The 19,501-nt window shown below is 35.1% G+C and overlaps 1 protein-coding gene across 10 annotated transcripts in view; it reads left to right on the plus strand.

The window, feature by feature from the left end:
• The window catches only part of ADGRB3 (adhesion G protein-coupled receptor B3), a 448,620-nt gene that overhangs the window by 258,033 nt on the left and 171,086 nt on the right, over positions 1–19,501 (plus strand). For all 10 annotated transcript variants that reach the window (XM_038130254.1, XM_038130259.1, XM_038130260.1 and 7 more), the window contains 3 exons: positions 659–734; positions 9,069–9,171; positions 15,077–15,120. In XM_038130254.1, the coding sequence (XP_037986182.1) occupies positions 659–734; positions 9,069–9,171; positions 15,077–15,120 (223 nt within the window). The remainder of the gene's footprint in view (positions 1–658; positions 735–9,068; positions 9,172–15,076; positions 15,121–19,501) is intronic.

The following is a 19,501-nucleotide window of genomic DNA, read 5'->3' on the forward strand; positions in this document are numbered from 1 at the left end:
ATCACTGTGTAATATGGGAGTGGTTCTTCTATTCCTCTTCAAAAGAAATACAGTACTCATAAGTTTATCCTAGAGAGAAATGAATGGGCTTAATTTCAGCACCTTGAACAAAAAGTGCTGCATAAATCCTAGACATTATTTTCTCCATCAGAGAAACAATGCTTTACTTAGTTATTGTGCACAAGATTTAATCTGTTTGATATGAGGTGAGCTGAAGTGCAGCTCTGCTGAATCCCCTGAAACTGCTGTGTTCCAGCAGACAGTCATTCCAACATAACTCTTACCAAAGGAAGCTCAGCAGGCAAATTAGCCTAACTTCAGGTACAATTTATAGGTATCATTGCAGTGCAGATCTCTGACATTAGAGAATTTACAGACATTCTTTGAGACTGTTTAATTATAAATGTAAATGAACTAGAATGGATGTCAGCATACAATGTTGGATTTTTTGAAAGTGTGATTCTTGATAGTTTAAATCTTTTGATATGCTCCTGACAGTGCTATATTTTTATGACAGACTTCTAGGAGATAATTCAAAATTATGATGGTTTATTTAAAATAAAACTTTTATTGCAAAGATGAATGATATTCAGAGGTTTTTATGCTGATGAAAGCTTACAAAAGAGAGTATTAAAATGCTTTTCCTTACGCTTTTCAGAACTAGATGAATCAACTGTATTTGTACTTGGAGCAGTGCTATACAAAAATTTAGAACTCATTTTGCCCACTTTGAGGTAAGAAATTTCATAAATACAATATGAATTGAACTATTTCAGGATAATAAATATACTATAGGCCAGAAAAAAAGCAGACAGTCAAGGCTATTTGCATATTAGTACTGCTGGATATTTTTTCATTATATTTATAATGTTTATGCATGTATTAATCTTTCATTCATGCTTAGTTACTTGAGTGATAGAAGTAGCTTTTCCATCAAATAGCCTTAATTTATATTAAAATCTATATTAAACTTGATTACAGAAATGTTTGATCAGAAGTATTTGCAGTGATGTACATTTATACTCAGGCCACTTGTGCTTCAATCTACTGTTTGTCCATTTAGTACAAATTGTCTTGTAATGACATCATAACTTGATATACTGAAGTTGCCTGCTCTGCTTCTACAGAAATCTCTAGCAGTAGTTTTCCAAATATTTTTTCAGTGCAAATTTTATTCAGAACAGACAGCAGTGCTATAGAGATCTGTTTTGAAAACAAGACATGCATGTGCTGGACAGATGGAGTATATCAGTTTTGTGGACCATAACATGCAAAAAGATATAGGAAGGCCTCTTGTTTCACTGTTTCCTTTCTGTACTTGCCAGAAGACAATTTGGAAATAAATATTTCACCTTCTCTTTTTTAATTACCAGTTTTGATAATTTTGTGGTCGATTTATACTACATTATTTTGTATGATACTGGTATTTTAATGCCCTTTTACAGCACAAGAAGCACATGCAGATTGTGTCACAGTAGGTGACACAATATGAATTCACAATAATTAGAAAAGATAGTAATAAGGAAGCCACCAGATCACGTTTCCCTCCTCTACTTAGCCAAAACATCAGGATTTGAAACAAAGAATGGAAAAGCAAGAGCTTTTTGTCACAATCTACCTGAAAACAAAAACAAAGGCTAATTCGTAAGAAAATTTAAAAAAATACTTCCTAGCAAAGTTTCAACATGCTGTGCAATGAGGAGCTGTAATTTAGGGACAAAAATGTCTCTGAGGTAGAGCACAATTTGAGCAGTGATGTCCTGACAGGACACCTGGAAGCCTGAAAGTGCAGGCAAGGGCCATCTGTGCTTAAGGCATGATATAAATGACAGCTCATCCACTTCTGAAGTGTCACTAGGCACTTCCCATTTGTTGTACCAGTTTCTCAAATTAGCCAGGAAGGAAGAGATGTTTGTAAAAGATTTTTTTTTTTTACCCCATACTCAAAGAACCATGACAACTGGCTTATTGGATTAAGTTCTTTTTGGTAGACCTTTGGAAAAAACTGCCAGTCCTATGAAAGCATCAGTACAGCCATGTGCTTTTCAGATCTTTACGTTGTAAACTGCAGTCTATGATCATGCCTTTTCAGCTTTCACATGTCAATAGTTGCAATTTACAGAAAAAAATATGTCAACTTTAAATTCTGAATATTTGTTTATATGAAAAGTCTTTCAGGGCTCTTATTTCATCCATTATGAAAGTGAGGTTCATGTGCCTCACTAGATTTTTCTTAGGACCAATAGCATACCAAGTAGTGGGAATAAGGGCAGAATGGGGACATAAAGTACAGCAACATAAACACAATGGATTATGAGTGCTTTTTGGTTCCCAATTTTTTTGCTTTTGTCTATTCTGCTTTCAGCTGGTTATTTATTTACATTGCAAATTTAACAACTTCTCTGTACAGTTCAGTTCACAGATAGATTTTGTGACTTGCTTTACCAAAATGGTCTAATAATCTATGGATATCTATTAACAAGTGAAGTCTTTAGAAATTCAAAAACAAAGGTATCCTACTTTGCCTCTGGATTTGTTCAGTATTATTTGAATCTAATTCTCAGGTGTCTGTGAAAAGGAAACTAGCACAATTACTTTCTCTTATGTATGTGAACGAGGAATCAAAGTAATTATTAATCTGTGATATAAAAATATAACACATATCCAGGTACCTCTCATCTCTTCTTTGTTTGGAGTATAACATTTTGCATTTCCTTAATGAAATACATTTCTTATAATGAAGCTATACTGAAACTTTTAAGCTTACATCTGTTACCTCATCAGGAAGTGTATCATGCTGGATTTCTTTGCCTGTGGAAGTCATATTCAAAATATGATCTCATGGCCTTAGAATAGTACTTCAAAAAAGTCACGATTTCAAACTAATTTCATAGAATTATAGTATTGAAAGGTTTGCATTGGAAGGGGGCTCCAAAGATCATCTAATTCTCACTTCCTACCAAGGGCAGGGCCACTTTCCACTAGACCAGGCTGCTCAGAAACCCATCCACCCTGACTCTGAACACTTGTGTCCTGTCTGAACACTTGTAATGACAGGATATCCACTGGCTGCTCTCAGTCCCTCTACCCTCTAGACTGTATTGATACCAGGGATTGCTTCAGCCCAGATGCAGGAGCTTTCAATCAGCTTGAACTTCCTGAGTTTTGCATGGACCTGGCTCTCAAGCCTGTGAAGGTCCCTCTTGATGGCATCACTTCCCTCCAGCATGTCAACCACACTATGGTGTCATCTGAAAACTTGCTGAAGGTGCCCTTGATCCTTTTGTCAATGAAGATACTGAATACTATTGAATGCATTTTAACACATTCCGATATTTTAATGCTCATTCAGATAGAATTTCAGCAAAACCTTTGATACTGTCTCCCATGGCATTCTCCTGGAGAAGCTGGCAGCCCATGGCTTGGATAGATACTCTTTTCACTAGGTAATAAACTAGCTTGGATGACCAGGCCCGGACTGGTGGTGAATGGTACTACATCAGGTTGATTAACAGTCTCTGGTAGGGCTCCCCAAGGTTCAGTATTGTGGCCAGCCCTGTTTAATGCCTTCATTGATGATCTGGATGAGGGGATCAAGTGCACCCTCAGTAAGTTCACAGATGACACTAAGTTGAATCTTGATCTACTGGAGGACAGGAAAGCTCTGCAGAGGGATCAATGGGCTGAGGCCAAATATATGTGGTTCAACAAGGCCAAGCGCTGGGTCCTGCACTTGGTTCGTAACAACCCCATGCAGCACTACAGGCGGGGCAGAGTGGCTGGAAACGTACCTGATGGAAAAGAACCTTGAAGTGTTGGTCAATAGCAAGCTGAACATGAGTCATCAGTGTGCCCAGCTGGCCAAGAAGTCCAGTGACATCCTGGCCTTTATCAGCAATAGTCTGACCAGCAGGACCAGGGCAGTGATTCTCTACTTGTACTCTGACTCGCTCCCTGGTAAGGACCCATCTCAAATCCTGTGTTCAGTTCTGGGCCCCTCACAACAAGAAGGACACTGAGATGTGAGTCCAGAGAAGGGCAGCAGAGCTGGTGAAGGGTTTGAAGCACAGTTCCTGTGAAGAGAGGTTGAGGGAGCTGGGTTTGTGTAGCCTGGAGAAAAGGAGGCTCAGGGGTTCTCTTTTCATTCTCTACAACTTTCTGAATGGAGTTTGTAGCCAGGTGGGGGTTCAGCTCTTCTCATAGTCAATTAGCAACAGGACAAGAGGAAAAGGCCTCAAACTCTGCCATGGGAGGTTCAAGTTGGACATCAGGAAGAATTTCTTCACTGAAAGGGGGCTTAAGTATTAGAATAGGCTTCCCAGGGAGGTGTTGGAGTCCCTAGCCCTAGATGTATTCAAGAAATGACTGGATGCGGCACATAGTGCTGCGGTCTAGTTGACAAGGTGGTGACCAATCAAAGGTTGGAGTTGATGGTCTTAGGTGTCTTTTCCAACTAGGTGATTCTGTGATGCTGGTGATTAGGTGATTCTGTGATTCTGTAACTTGAAAATGGAAAAAAGCTGTGGCTGTGGTTAGTGCTGAATTTGTTGAGCTCTTACACTCTGTAAAAATTTGAACTGACATGCAGGTTTTAAAGTGATCTTTATTATGGTCTGTTTGTTATTATTTTACACTTATTTGGGTGAGTGAATGAAGGTTGCTATACATCCCACTGCATTTGGAAAAGGTTTATTCTAGTTTGCTCCCATTTTGCAATGGAAAAATATCATCTCTACACAGGTTTATATTAGCTACTCTTTGTACTAATCTTGCTTTACTGTAATAAATATTACTATAATAACCATGTTAGTGCTGAACACAATGATATGCTTCACTGCATTATTGTTGTCTATGGAGCAAACACTGTAAGATGTGAAGGAATGTAACATTATCTATTCTTTATATGATGCCTGGAAGTGCACAACACAGGAATTAAAAACCATTCTGGATAAGTATCTTATGTGATGATTTTCTAAGTAAAATGGCAGTCAAATATGTAGCAAGGGTGAGAATAAAGATTAAAAAAAAAAAAAAAAAACTAAACCAAGGTAAAATAAGTAAAATTATCTCATGATTGAGTTTAGAGGCCAAATCATTTACACCTGATAACCTAATAATAAAGATGATTTCTACCAGCTACAGTTAGATATCTAGAAAGCTTGACCAGTTCCCAAGTGATTTCAGTTCCTGGCTTTACAGGAGTTAGGGTGGGAATAAAGATGTAGTTTCCAGTAGAATAAAGATGACATGCATTCCAATACACTCCTTAATTTTATCACTCAGAAGTATGCAAACTTCTGCATCATCACCAGGAACTGCTTTTTAAAAATAAACAAACAAACAAATTAAAAAAATCTCTGTGTATCTTTAGGGAAAGTCTTCCAAAGTACCTAACAACAGAATGCCAATCTGCTGCATCACAGGTGTTCTGTGAGTAAAATGAGGATTTAATTATCTAGAGCAGCCTATAAAATATATATCTCATAATCCAAAATTAGCTGCATTTTACCATGTGTTTGATTTTTCTTGGTTTTACTAGCATAGAGTCTACTGGAAATAACTAAACACAGTGCAAGATGGGAACTTGCTACTACATTAATATAAATATTTTGGAGTTGTTTTAATCCTACTGGTACATATACATTCAGAGAATTTTGCCATGAGTATTTAAATGAGAGTTAAGGGAAGCAAAAAGAAAAGATTCTTCCTTATAAAAATAAAATAATATGGTTTTTTTTTTCCTTGCACAAGTAAATAAACTTCATCTGAGTCTGTTTCCTGGGATATTTTGCTGCACTGCACTGTTTTTCTAATGTCTTACGGATTTTTTCATACCAGATATTGAAATATCAGATATTTTCAGAACTCTAGACTGAGTATTATTTCCATAGCTGTTGCACCCCTGAGCACGTTTATGTTATTGTTAGGTTCACAGAAAATTGATTCTCAGTACAATACTCATCTAAAAGATATTATCTATAATTTCTCTCTTGAGCACTCTGAAGGAGTACATTGCATATTGCCATAATATAAGACAGTTTTTAACTTTTCCTGTAAGAAATAAAAACAAATAAAGAATCGATGATTTTGCTGTATCAACCATTTTTTCCATCACTAAAACAGCCACCATAAATTTCTTGCTAAAATTCTCTTCACTGAAATGTTCGTTGCCCCCATTTGAAACATTGTTTCTAACCCTGAACTACAGGGGCTGTACAACCAAAAAGGCCCTTAAATTTCTTTGGGTCAGCTTTGTTAGACTAAGGATGTACCTCAGACAGGCTTTTATTGCACAGATTACAGATTTAGCATCCATAATTTTTCTTTAATGCATACAACTTTTACACATTGATCTGTAACTTCGATCATGCTGTCTTGAGATAACAACATGCCTTATTCATAAGTTCATTTTTCTTAAGTAACAGATTCATTCTAAAAAGGGAAGAAGACATGAATTTCATACCACATAGGATCAGTATGATTTCCCTTATATAAAAGAATATGCTCAAAATGTATACCCTGATGGGAAAACAGCTTAATCAAATAACTCTTTTATTAATATCATTATTAACTCATATCAGAAAAAAGCTCTAGGATACCAGCTCTGAAAGCATTTCTTGAGCTTTTACTCCATCACTTTGCTATCTTGAATCTTCAAGGATTTATTCAGCCATAGTTTCCAAGAAATTTAATTGATTGGTTTTGAATACTTAATTTCAAAACTTAACCCTGATGAGCATCTTTCTGGACAGTCACCTGAGCACCATCCTGTAAAACTTAATTTCTCATTAAAGTTGAATTTTAGATTATTTTTGATGAAGAAGAAGGAGCTAATGGTGAAGCCACTCTCCGCTATAAAAAAGTGGTAATACAATGCACTTGCCCAAGAAGTGTGAGATGGATCATTCCCATTCTATGTCATTCACAACATAAGAGGGACTGAAACTAAAATGTTCAAGGACGTTTTGTAAAAGCTGATTACTTAAGTTCGTGGATAAGTGTTCTCAAAACTAGACTGCTGTTTACAAAAAATATCCTCAACAGAAATAGCAATGGCACTGCACCAGTGATTTTGAGATTTTATTTCAAATTTTTGAAATTGTTTTTACTACAAACCTTTGACCTTTAATTTAGAAGCATCTTAATATGCTTTTTGAGTTTAGAACATACTTCAGAATATACTTGACAGATTGTATTCTTCCAGGGACTGTCCAAACAGTTAAATATGAAATATGCAAGTAGGCATTCAGCCCAGACAGGACAGCGATGAGGGATGCAGTTTTCATTTCACAATGATATAGGCAGTTATATTTATTTTCTCGTGAAACAGTTTGCTAGGGGCTCTTGAGAGTGTAAGGGGATTGGTAGAGTTTTAATGAGACTGAGGTAAAATGAATGTACTGAAGTTACAAACTAGGTACTTAGATGTGCCTTCAGATCTTGCTCCAGAACTGTTAGAACTGTATCAAAATGAGATAGACCAAGGAAAACGTTTTCAATCACAAAGACTGACTGTAAAAGAGTACTGAAGTAGCAGTATTTATAATAGTTTGCATGAATTTCCAAAATTAACGTAATCTCTGAATTTCCTCTTGTCATAAGAAATCAAGTTTTTTATTTATTTGGAATTTTATTGGGTTGGGGGGATTAGTTCTATTTTAATAATTAAAGATATTCAGCTACTGTAATTCTACAGAATGCTCTGAAAATTAGCTAAACTTTAAATTTTAACCTGATAAATACATTTTTGTCAATCGTGTGTGAGATTTTAAAGTTTAACCAAAGCAAAGAAATAGGAATTAAGTAAAATAGAAAGTGAGTTCCATTATATTTAGATTATATTATGATTTGACTGAGTAAAATTGGACTAGAACTCATACCTTGCCCCAGAAGTACAATTCCATTCCTTGTGCTGAATGAAATGCCTGCTGAGCTAAGTTTCTATTACTGTAGCCATGGCAATTCCTGTTTAAGTGACCCAGCAAAATGGAATTCTCTCCTAAATACAAACTCCCTAGAGAAAATAAGCAATTAAACAACAACAGAAGCAAACTAATATCTATACTGTCTATTATAATTACATCTAAACTGTTTTGTTTCTTATTTGATGACATCCTTTGATAACATCCTTTCATAACATTTCTGTGAGGTGTGGAAAGCAGCATTACACACAAAGTAAATACCATCATGATCACCAGAAACAGTCATGCTGATAACTGATGGTCTTTCTAGACCTGATGGGGTCATAAGAAGCAAGGATCTTAGACATGAATGTGTCAACATGTCTTTATGGCTGTGTTAGCATAACCTTGTCATTACTAGTTCTGTCCTGGAAAGGTTGCTACGATGCATAGTGATTCACATTTTACATAAAAACTAATTGATGATGGATTAGAAAAATTGACAGAAAGTTATTATTCTGCATAACCTGGTACAATAATGTAAGACCAAATCTAATCTCACATATGAAAAAAAAAATCCATTTGTTTTGGCTAGATTTCAGTCAGGGCACAATTGTGGTTTAAATTCTGAACAGTATTTAGCTGATTAAATTGCCCACTCATATACCAAAAACAATTTTTTTAGCATTGGAAACAGGTATGTTTTTTTCATGAGCACAGAATCAACAGAACTGTACAGTCTCCCATTGCACTCATCCATCTTCACAATCCTACCATTAATGGTCAGAAAAAACCCCAGCACAGCACTTGGGAAGAAAAATTACTGTCTTTTATAAAATGTATCTAGTAGGTCAATGTTGAAAGAAGTAGATGAGATAAACTCAAACATGCATAGAATGTTTATGTCTAATTAATTCTAATTAATTTCTAATTAATAAGTAGTAATTTGAGGAATTGCAGTTCTGCATCATTGGTGCTTTTCAGTCTTCAACGTGTTGAGTACAGTTGGAAATCAGTGTTTTCACCACTTTCAACAAATTATATTCACCCTTAGTATCTGTCAACTAAAGTCACAGAAAATACCTGATGAAATCCTAAGATGTAGTATTAGAAGTCTCATTTAACCCTGTGAACACTTAAATTTTCCATTTTTGCATTTTCTTACAGGAATTTTACAGTTGTTAATTCAAAAATCATTGTTGTTACTATACGACCTGAGCCTAAAACTACAGATTCTTTCCTGGAGATAGAACTGGCCCACCTGTCTAATGTAAGTACAAGGACGGTTGATACGCTTTTACAAGAGTATTTGCCAGATCACATGAGACAAAAGTGTTGTTGTTTTAAATATCAAGTAATAAAAAGCAGTTTAACTTCTAAAATTTAAGCCCAGGAACAGTCTAACCATCTTTGAAAGGAATGTGTACCTGTTTCATGTATAAACAAAACAAAATTAATTGCTGCTTTGTGCATGTTGACAGTTTTTGTTAAACAGCAATTTCTAGTGAATAGTTTCCATTAAATGCATTCATGATTACAATTGAAAATGTATTATTGTACTGACTACTTAACCTTTTGCTCTCTGCATAGATCATAGAGCTACAATAGTTCTTCAGGCCCTTTCTTCCTTTCTTTCATTATTTTATAGAAGCCAGTTTTAACTTAACGCATTGAAGCAAACTGGAAAAATGCTTGGGTTCCAATTTAGCTTACAGTCCTCATAAATGCCTGAGATTTTTTGTGCAATCATTTAAATTCTATACTTTTCAGGCTTTAATCTCACATTAAAAAGGTTATAAATGTGGAAAAAAAAGGACTTTATTTCCAAATGTATGAAGATACAAATATTTTTTTCTTTCTGTTTTTAGCAGTGTCCCAGAGCTCACAGGGAGAATAAAATACATCTTTTGTGGAAAATTTTTGTCATATACAATACTGGGAAAAGAATGTTAAATAGGAAGCATGGGGGTAATTTATGTGAAGGCACAATATATAAACTCTCTCTGTTTATGTTGTTAAGAGCTAGCGTTTGCTTTGAATAAAGTCATAAAGAGTCAGAAGAGACAGTTACTCAAGCTTTTGAAAAAAGTATTGGTATGCAAGAATCTTTAAGCTGTAATTTTTAAGTTAAAACCAGTTACTCAAGTGGTCATATGGGTACAATTCACCTAGAGAACTTCCAAATATTTCATTCAGTAGCAAAATTGAAGTAGTGAGTCTGGTCAAAAGTATGAAGAAATCTTTTTGAACTCTAGATCTTTCATTAACATTTTATTCAAGGTTAGAAAAAACTATTTTGCTATCAGTGGTCATTATGACCTGCCCTTCTGTTCCCAGAAAAATACCAATGCAAAGAACATCTTAATGACAGTTTGGCAGAGAAAAAGGAAGAGAAGAACATAAGCTGAGCTGACTCATTACCTTTCAGCAACATTAGAAGCGTATTGATGAAGAATTGTGTCCATTTGGGGTTTTATGGTTCTCTGTTTCAATTTATTTATAAGATGGTTTAGGACATGTAAATATAATTTTCTGTTTCATTTCATTTTCTTTCAAACCTAAATTACATTGTCTATATTAGGAGAAAATCTCAATCTTTAGCATAACTTTTGTTTCTGTCGGGTATTTCACAAAAAAATTTTACAAAATATTTGCTGAAGGAAACACAAATTAATCCTATATATCAGGGAAAAAATCAACCACCTTTGGAATAGACTACTTGTTTTGATTTTACTAAGATCATTATTAGGAAGAGTTTATGGTAATTTTCAATGCTAGAATCAATTATTTTAACAAGGATTGAGAAGCTATTACACAAGTTGCAGAATATGACATTTATATTTTGAAACTGAAATGACTGCTTGCAAAAGTAACAGGTACAATGGCATGTGCAGTAACAGGTAACAAAAAAAATCTCATTAATTTGATCACATGCAAGAAAAGAAGGTTTAAAATTATATAAGAAAATAGTACTAGCAAGCAATGTATCAGCATTGAAAATATTTCTAGACCGAACACAAGCTAATAAAACAAGCACAACACTGGCAAGAATAAACTAATAAAAGGTTGAACTGCTAACCCCAGCAGGTGAAATTCTACAAAATTCTTAGAGAGCACCTTCTTTTTTATCTCTTTTTTTATCAGTCCCCTTGATTAATTTACAGAGCAAGTTTTTGCCAAGTTTGAAAAACTTGGAAATTAAACTTCATTGTTACAAAAGATCAGATTAGAAACACTGATTCTCACTTTGCTTTGGCAATCTTTCAGTAACAGATTATTAATTAATATTGTATGAGCTCAAGTCTTGACAAAGCAAAATGATAATAACCTTTCCAGTACATATCGGATCATTTCTCTTTTTTTAGTTCAGTCTTTTTTTTGTTCAGTTTTTGTCTTCTAATATAATCCAGAGAGGCATCAAGTGCTTGGATCAAATTTTCATACATGCTTTATTTATGTAGGATCTCAATCCATCTGAATATACAAGTTGGATTGGTAGATACAATGACAATATATTGCTCCAGAAAATCTGTCAATACAAAATCAGTTTTATCATTTTAATATCGTTAAACATTTTGTCACTTGTGTTCAAGACTTAGCCTTCATAACAGAATAACAGAACTTTGGTTTAAAGAAATAAGGCTGTAGATGTAGAGAAATAATAATTTGTAAATTTAAGTATTCCTTTAGACAAAATCTAATTCTTTGCTGTAATTTTCTCTGCTGAAAGTAAGAATTTATTCTATTATAGTATATTTCCATAGAATGAGCTTTATGTACATACAGCAAGATAAAACCATTGGTAAAATATCTTTAATATTGGAACATTATATATTAATGGCTCACAGATTAAATATTATGTCAGTTTAATAGATTAATTATTAAAGAGAAAATAAAATATATTCTCTTTTATCTGATTTTTTAATGTCTCAGTGTTGGATTTGTTCTTTCCAAACCTTTGTTCTTACAAATGCTGTTCATTTATTCTGAACAGTTTGTTTGCAAATTGATTCAATGATGATATTTTAAGCATTTTATAGAGCATGCGTACTAGTACATAGAAGTATATCCACACATTTGTTCTTTCACCTCCTTTTCTACTGACTAAATTAAGTAGATAAGATGTTATGAAAAAAGATGGGCAAATCATTTAAAAAGAGTTAATATGGCTAATTAAAATCAGGCTTAAAATAACAATGTATTCAGAATTTATAATAATGTCTTAATTTTTTATCTGGTTTATTAACAAAACTGGAGGATTATCTTTTGGAGGAAGTGCCAACCATAACTGCATGTGCTGTTTGAAATATATTGCCGGGTATTTGGATTTGTAGATAAATACAAATAAAACAGAGAGCTCACCAGAGTGGAATGTGGGTTTCAATGCATCATTGCTCAGTTGCTTAGAGCATTGTGCTAAAAACAAATACCACCAAGGTTGTGGGTTCAATCCCCATATGGCCATTCGCTTAAGAGTTGGGGGTGATGATTCTTGTGGACCCCTTTCAATTCAGAATATTCTGTGATCTGTAATTTAGAGAGTGTGGTATTTGGTATTATGAACTGTGAGCATGTAGAGGAAATGACCATATTTTTCCAGTAGTTAGATCAAAGGGACACCAAAGCAGTCTTTTAAAAAAATGCATAACTCAAACAGAATCCTATATGTTCTAGAGAGAATATGAACTCTCACTTTCTGACAGCACAGAAGTTTACTCTGGGGCCACTGGAATAATGGGCCTGCAATAGCACAGGGCATGAAGCTTTCAATGCGACTGAAGACCATGGCTACAAAACACAGTTGGCACGGTGCTGGATCGCTGTCAAAGTCACCAATCACATCTCAAAAGTTCACTTTTATGTGCCAGACAGAGATACATACACATACACACTCATACACATATGCCTGTTTTTGAGATATCCAAATAATGCACTGTAGTGTATAAATCAATGATACAGCTGTTGAAAACACTAATGAACACAGTAGCTGCTTCGTTAGCTGCAGCTGAGGAATTAGCTGGTAAGAGCACTGCCCTCACAGACAGCCATGGCTGTTGGGGGCAGCTCTACAACAGCAGTGCAACATTGCCAAGAGGTACCCCAGAAAGGCTGTGAAAAAGGGAGCAACAGATTAAAGGCAAAGAAGCAAATACAGAAACAAGCTCTTTGTGGTCCCTGCAGTGCTTGAAGGGTATTTGATCAAGTATCAAAAGAGGAAGAAGTTCTGAAAGGGTGCTGTGCCCTTGCAACCTGCCACTTCTGGTGGAACAAACCTTCCCACAAGACTTCCTTGTGGAACAGGAGTGATATTTATCCTGCTTCCCATGTTTCTGCCTAATCTCTCGTTAGTGACTGCAATGGCCAAACAAACTCTTCCTTTTTATTTGAATACATTTCAAAAAGAGCAAAGTGTGTGATTTGACAGCAATTTTATCGTGTTTCAGTTTTCTGCAAAGGTTTTTATTCTCCTCTATTTTGTAGATTTCTTTATAATGGACATTTTTTGCTGAAAGTGTTTCTGTATTCATCCTATTTGCATTGTGGGAATAGCAAGCATGGACTGTATCATGTCCATTGCTGGGAAAGACAAGTCTTAGATCTGAGAGATACAGAGCCTTACTATGATGTGTCTATAGAAGTATGTTTTTAATATAATTATAGATTTTAAGTAAAACTTCTTCACCTAGACTTACTATACAAATCAATACTCTTAATAAAATTACATTTTAAAGAAAATTTAATTCTGCTCTGATATTCTTTTGTTCCTAATTCTTACCCTTCTATCTCTTAGTCCATCAATGTATCTGAAGGCTCCTGGCAAGTGGTGCAGGACCTGGTCTCCGAATCTCAATTGCCCTATTATCCACTGCTTTGTCCTGTGCCCTCTTCCCCCTCCTCTTCTTTATATTATAAATACTTCAGGGGATGGAGCATCCTTTATTTATGTTTGTACAGTGCTATGTAAATATAAAGTGCCATAAGTATATGTTGGTTTTAAATATTTATATTCTACTCATAAAATTCAGTGCAGTCAGCAAAATACTGAAGAAGAGGTTCAAAAATTCCCTAAATGCCTCTCTCACAAGCATCTCTAGAGGGATCTTTTTTGTCTTTGACAAAGAGGTAGATGGAATAATTTCAATATTTAATAGATTTTTACTTTACAGGTTGCCATGCTTTTCTAAAAATAAATCATATTTGGGAATAAAATATTAAGGTGTGCTTTGTTTATATGAAAGTACCTTTATATCTACTGCATCTACACTGTTCACTAGCATTGACATCCAAAAAAAGTGAACTCCACCTGTTTCTTCAAATTGCTATGATTTTTTTTAAAAACATATTTTTATTCTATATTTTATATAATTCTTTATGTAGTTCTGACTCCTGGGAACATCTAAAGCCTATGGTGAACAGAAATATAGTGCAGCTGTTTTGAGTACTTCTAGGTCAATCTGAGGGAGATTTAGTTTTGTGTCTACACTTCCTAGGCAACAAAATAAACATGAATAATTTTACAGATTTTTCAATTTTCCAAAAAATTCTCCATTGTTCAGTGATTTGTAATAAAAACTAGATTCCCATTCTGTTCTTAATCAAATCAGAAATTTTCCACGGACTTTGAAGAGATGGGAGCCGGTATTGTAAAGCTCAACCACAAACAATAAAACCCTGTATTTTGAGCAAAACCTCTGCTGATTGAGGACCTAATTGACAAAACCTTTGCACAATGAATGTGGGGCCTGGGAATCTGAAATCCCAACCTCAAGACATTTTGCCCAACATATATTTAAAGTTTTTAAAGCCATACTGATTCCGACATCCATGTTCCTAAGGGATCTAAAGTTCTTCCTCTAAAAACACCAGAAATGTTCAGTCAAGTCTTCTAACAGATTAACTATTATCTCATATTTTACTTCCACTGGGATGTACCAAATAGACAACTTATACTTTCCTTATCTAAGTAGAGAATACACACATATTCTATTCTGAGGTTCAAGTGCCTTCAAAATATCCTATAAGAATTAACCTTAAGCTTTTGCCATTTCAGTGGCATCAATTCATCATATTATGAGGATGATCTTGTAGGAGGAGACCCAAACAAATTTTTAGGTCAAGCACGACAAATATTTTTGCATATGGGTAACTAATATATCTGTTTGTTTTCTTCTTAGGGCACATTGAATCCCTACTGTGTGCTGTGGGATGATTCAAGAATGTAAGTGACATATTTTTGCTTCTATTTCTATAGTTTAAATATTACAAAGGATCTAACAATATTTAAATAGTTGGTCAGTAACCGGGTTGATACAAGGGCAGAGAAAGTGAACCTTTGACAGACTGGAAGTACTGAATTCTCCAGTCACTTGGTTTCCTTTATGCAGATATAAAAACTGAAATATTGCAATATCTCACCAGAAAGAGACTACTCACATAGTAATTTTAATTTGCTTTTTCAAGGTTAAAATTAGAATGACTAAGGACTGTAGTTCCTTCATGGTAGTTGCTGGGCAACAGGCAACTGGATAAACGATGAGACAAATAACTAAGGAAGACTCCCAGTTCTGTTACTGCAGGGAGAAATACAATTTTCAAGTGTGATCCCCACAGCAATCTTCATTTTAGTTGGTTCAAATTTTCATTTAAGTTTATTAAAATAATAGCTGTATACTAAGCAGTGAAATCTTACTATTAGTCTTCTACATTTTTTAGTGTTCCCCTTCTATAGCAAAAAAACCCTGTTTCTCTAAGAAAGCAAACTGGTAAAATCCAGTTGTGGTTTAAAATTGATCCCAAGTGCAGTTGTAATTTGCTGCATTAATCTTTCACAGTAAAATTCCCATTAAGGTCAAGGTGAACTTTGCATCAATGCAGATTAAGTGTTTCAAGAAGGATCCCTATATGGTTGCCACATTATTGTTTTTTAAAGATGATGTACTTTTTATCCAGGTATATTATATATGTGTTATAATGCAGACTTATCAATAGTGTTAGAATTGAGTGATTTTTGTGATTTTTGTGATTTTGTGAGTGTTTTTATACTTGAGCTTGGATTTACATCAGCACACTGATGGCTGGGAAACAACATTATAGTACAGAGATGTGAAACTTTGGACATGATGCTAGAAATCCTTCCAAATACAAGTAGTACCATGGTCTGTGCCTCTGCAAAGAGTCATAATATCCTTATTTGCCAGTAATATCATAGTATTCAATTTCCTTTAAGTCTGTGGATGAAGTACATACTTCTTATTATGCATTATTAGGTGCACATAAAAAGCAAAAGATTGGACTATATTCTTTGTATTCTCTTCACAGTATTTTGCTTATACAGGAGTGATAATGTTGTTTATAATTTTTTTTATATGAGTTACATTCAGTACAGTGTATTTAGAGCACATGCTCTGATTTCACTGTTCCAGTCCAGAATATCAAAGGCACATTTGAATGTAATTAGACTGATTAAAAAAAAAAAATACCATGCTGCATATTTAACAATGGGATTAAAATATTTTATTCAGGTATTTGGGAGGAATGTGTAAAGTAGTTGCAAACAAATGCATTTTGTGCTTGCCACTTTTTGCATTTCTCTTAGTATTTTTTATGGAGAAGTTCATTGCTACATGTATGTACTGCTTTCAATATGATTTGGAATCTAGAATGAAAAGTAAACTTGTGAAACATCTAAAATTTACATAAAGCTTACATAAAATAGTCTGAGATTTTGAGGGAGAAACCTGCTTTTGTGTTCTGAAGGATATAATTTCTAGGCATATTATTTAATATTAGCTATTGAATATGTTAGAAAATATGGAGACTGGGGGTGTTCTTGGAGATTTGTCCATTTTTAAGTGATATGAGCCCTAAAGTATTCCCAATAAGATGTGATGCAGCAAGGTCTGCATGGACACCAGAGTCGCTTGTTTTGAAAATGTATGTGTGATATTTTTTGAGAGTGTGACATTATCTCTTATCAGAATGTGCAAGAGCAGACTTCTACTTTTTTTCATCCATCCCTTTGGAGAATATCTCTTCTGTTAGCTTATTCAAAATTTATTTATGTAGCTTTTAGTATTTTGTTTCTTTTTTATTTTGGACCATTTTACTTGTATTTGTATTTGGTAAGGAATATTTCAGAATTTTTACTTTGACATTGTGAATTTTAAGTTATGAAAGCTCTATAATGCTGAGTCAGTTTTTATCATTTATAAATCTAAACAAATAAATATGCAGAGGACTATACAATTAGTTAGGTGCTCATGATTATGTTGAGTTCTTGGTGGCTTCATTTTCTTTTATTTTTCTACTTTTTCTAAGTCTCAGGAGTTAGTTATCTTCACCAGCAGGCAACTGGATTTGATGGATTAATAGCCTAATTCACATTGCAAATCCTACAGAGCTGTGATGTACTCATGTCCTTCCAAACGGGATAATTTTTGCATAACCAGGACTTGGCAAGCATTTTGGAATAAACCCAACAAAAAGTAGTCTGCTTCAGTTGAGGGTGCTTAACTAATCAATAGCCTGTCATGAGTCAGGTGTTTTAAATTAAGTGGTTTTCAGATGAAAACTGTGTTTGCTTTTATCATTGATATCCAGCCAGCAGCAACCTCTAATGGGTTTTTCCACCTTTTTAGCCACTTCTCCCACACCTTTATCTGCATTGGAAATTCACATTTGGTAAATGATACTCCCTCCACTGATCTTGTCAGTTTAATTCTTCTCCAGCAGTAAGGAAAGCTTTAGCTACCTAGATTTTGGACATGCTTTTCAGGAGATTGAATAATGATTACAGTTATCTGGCTTTCCAGAAGAAAGTTCTGGATCTCTGAGATGTTTAATCACACCAGATCATCATTATTCTACTGTTGTTGGTATCTGTGACAATTTTGTCATCCTAACTTTGGTAAAAGTAGTTTTCATGCAGTCTTTCTGTGAAATTTGGTGATTCTTCCCTTTGATTGTGTTTTATAAGGCTTCCCATTTATCAAGCTGGCAGACTTGTGCCCCTTCCGTAGGCATCTAGTCAAATGTGTGTACAATATTGGGACAGTGGAACTAAAGAACAAAGTAATATGTCATGTATTAAACTCAATCCAATCCAACATTTTATTTTAGTTTATTATCCCAAAATATAGAGCACATCTCTCTGTGGTGATTGAAACCAGGCTTTTTTATGATTTCTGGTGCTTCCTTTGATACTTCCAGGTTCCCTACACAAAGCTGGTAGCATCAGTTGTGTGTAAGTGGTGATTTTTCCCCCTCAGAAATGAGTGATAACTTCTCCTACTCATTTCAGAAAATGTATTCAGATGTTGCCTTCAGTAAAATCTCAGGATTCTGAATGCTTCTCCATCTAGTTCATAGGAAAATTCTTGGAATATTTTTACTTAACATTCTAAGGAGAAACAATTCAGTTCCTTAAACCAACAAACCCAAAAATCAGAAAGAGTTGTGTCTTTTCTCTTTGCATTATCTAGCATGAGCAAAAAATCCCCGCTGTCAGAAACTGTGATACATTAGTTCGAGAGTCTCAGTCCACAAAGAGAAGGAAAAATAGTTGGTCAGGTACTAGCACTGACTTTCCTATCCTACAGAAGTGATTTTAAAGAGTTTAAGATGAAACAAAACTTGAAAGCTTTTCTTTTGTCCTTCCTAGCTTTCTGGAAAGGAAAACAAGAAAGGATAGGGAGACAGCAAAAACAGTCTCAGCCAACAGTTGGGTCATCTGTCCTGGCTGTGTCTCCTCCCAGCCTCCCAAAAACTCCCAGCCTCCTCACCAGCATGGCAGCATGAAAAGCAGAAAAGGCCTTGGCTCTGTGTAAGCCCTGTTCAGCAGTAACAAACACATCTCTATATTATCAGCCCTGTGTTCAGCACAATTCCAAAACAAAACTCCCTAGTAGCCACTGTGAAGACAATCAATTCTATCCCAGTCAAAAGGAGCACAATGGATCTCTAGCACCTATGAAAGGTTGGCCTGAAAAAATCAGTTCTTTGTCTTAGAGGACCCAGCCCCTGGAATCTTGAACCAGGTGCAGAATTCAAAACACAGTGGGAGGCTGGAAAGGTGCCACAGTACTGAATGTGGGAAGTAGCGCCCTCACATGCAGCCCTCAGCTAACACCACTGCAGGGAGGGCATGGAAGGTGGGGTAGGTGTATTAGGCCACAGAGAGGAAATGATATCTCACATGGCAGTTTCTAGAGTCACCAACTGATTAGCAAAATAGTACAGCTGGTGTTTGTTCTTTTAGAAATGTGTTGGACATAATGTAAGCACATGTGCTCTCCACAGGACAGTCAGTTGTTGCTGATGTGCTCCACATCTGTATGCAGTGGAACACAACATCTCACAGCACTGGGTAAGGAAAGGGCTTTAGTATTCTGAAGCTCTCTCTGCCAGTTGCTGCAGAAGGGAGTTATAGCAGTATGACAGCATTTTATTTGACCATATGTGTACTGATAATAGTTGGTGCCTGCTGACTATACAGCTGGAAGAAGTACAATGCAATTAGCTGAAATTTTTAATATTGCACGAATTTTGACCTGGTTCAGTTTCAGATTAAGACAAGTGGTACATCTGTTCTATTTTTTTTT

This window comes from Motacilla alba, chromosome 3 (assembly GCF_015832195.1).
Source record: "Motacilla alba alba isolate MOTALB_02 chromosome 3, Motacilla_alba_V1.0_pri, whole genome shotgun sequence".
In the NCBI taxonomy this organism is placed as follows: domain Eukaryota; kingdom Metazoa; phylum Chordata; class Aves; order Passeriformes; family Motacillidae; genus Motacilla; species Motacilla alba.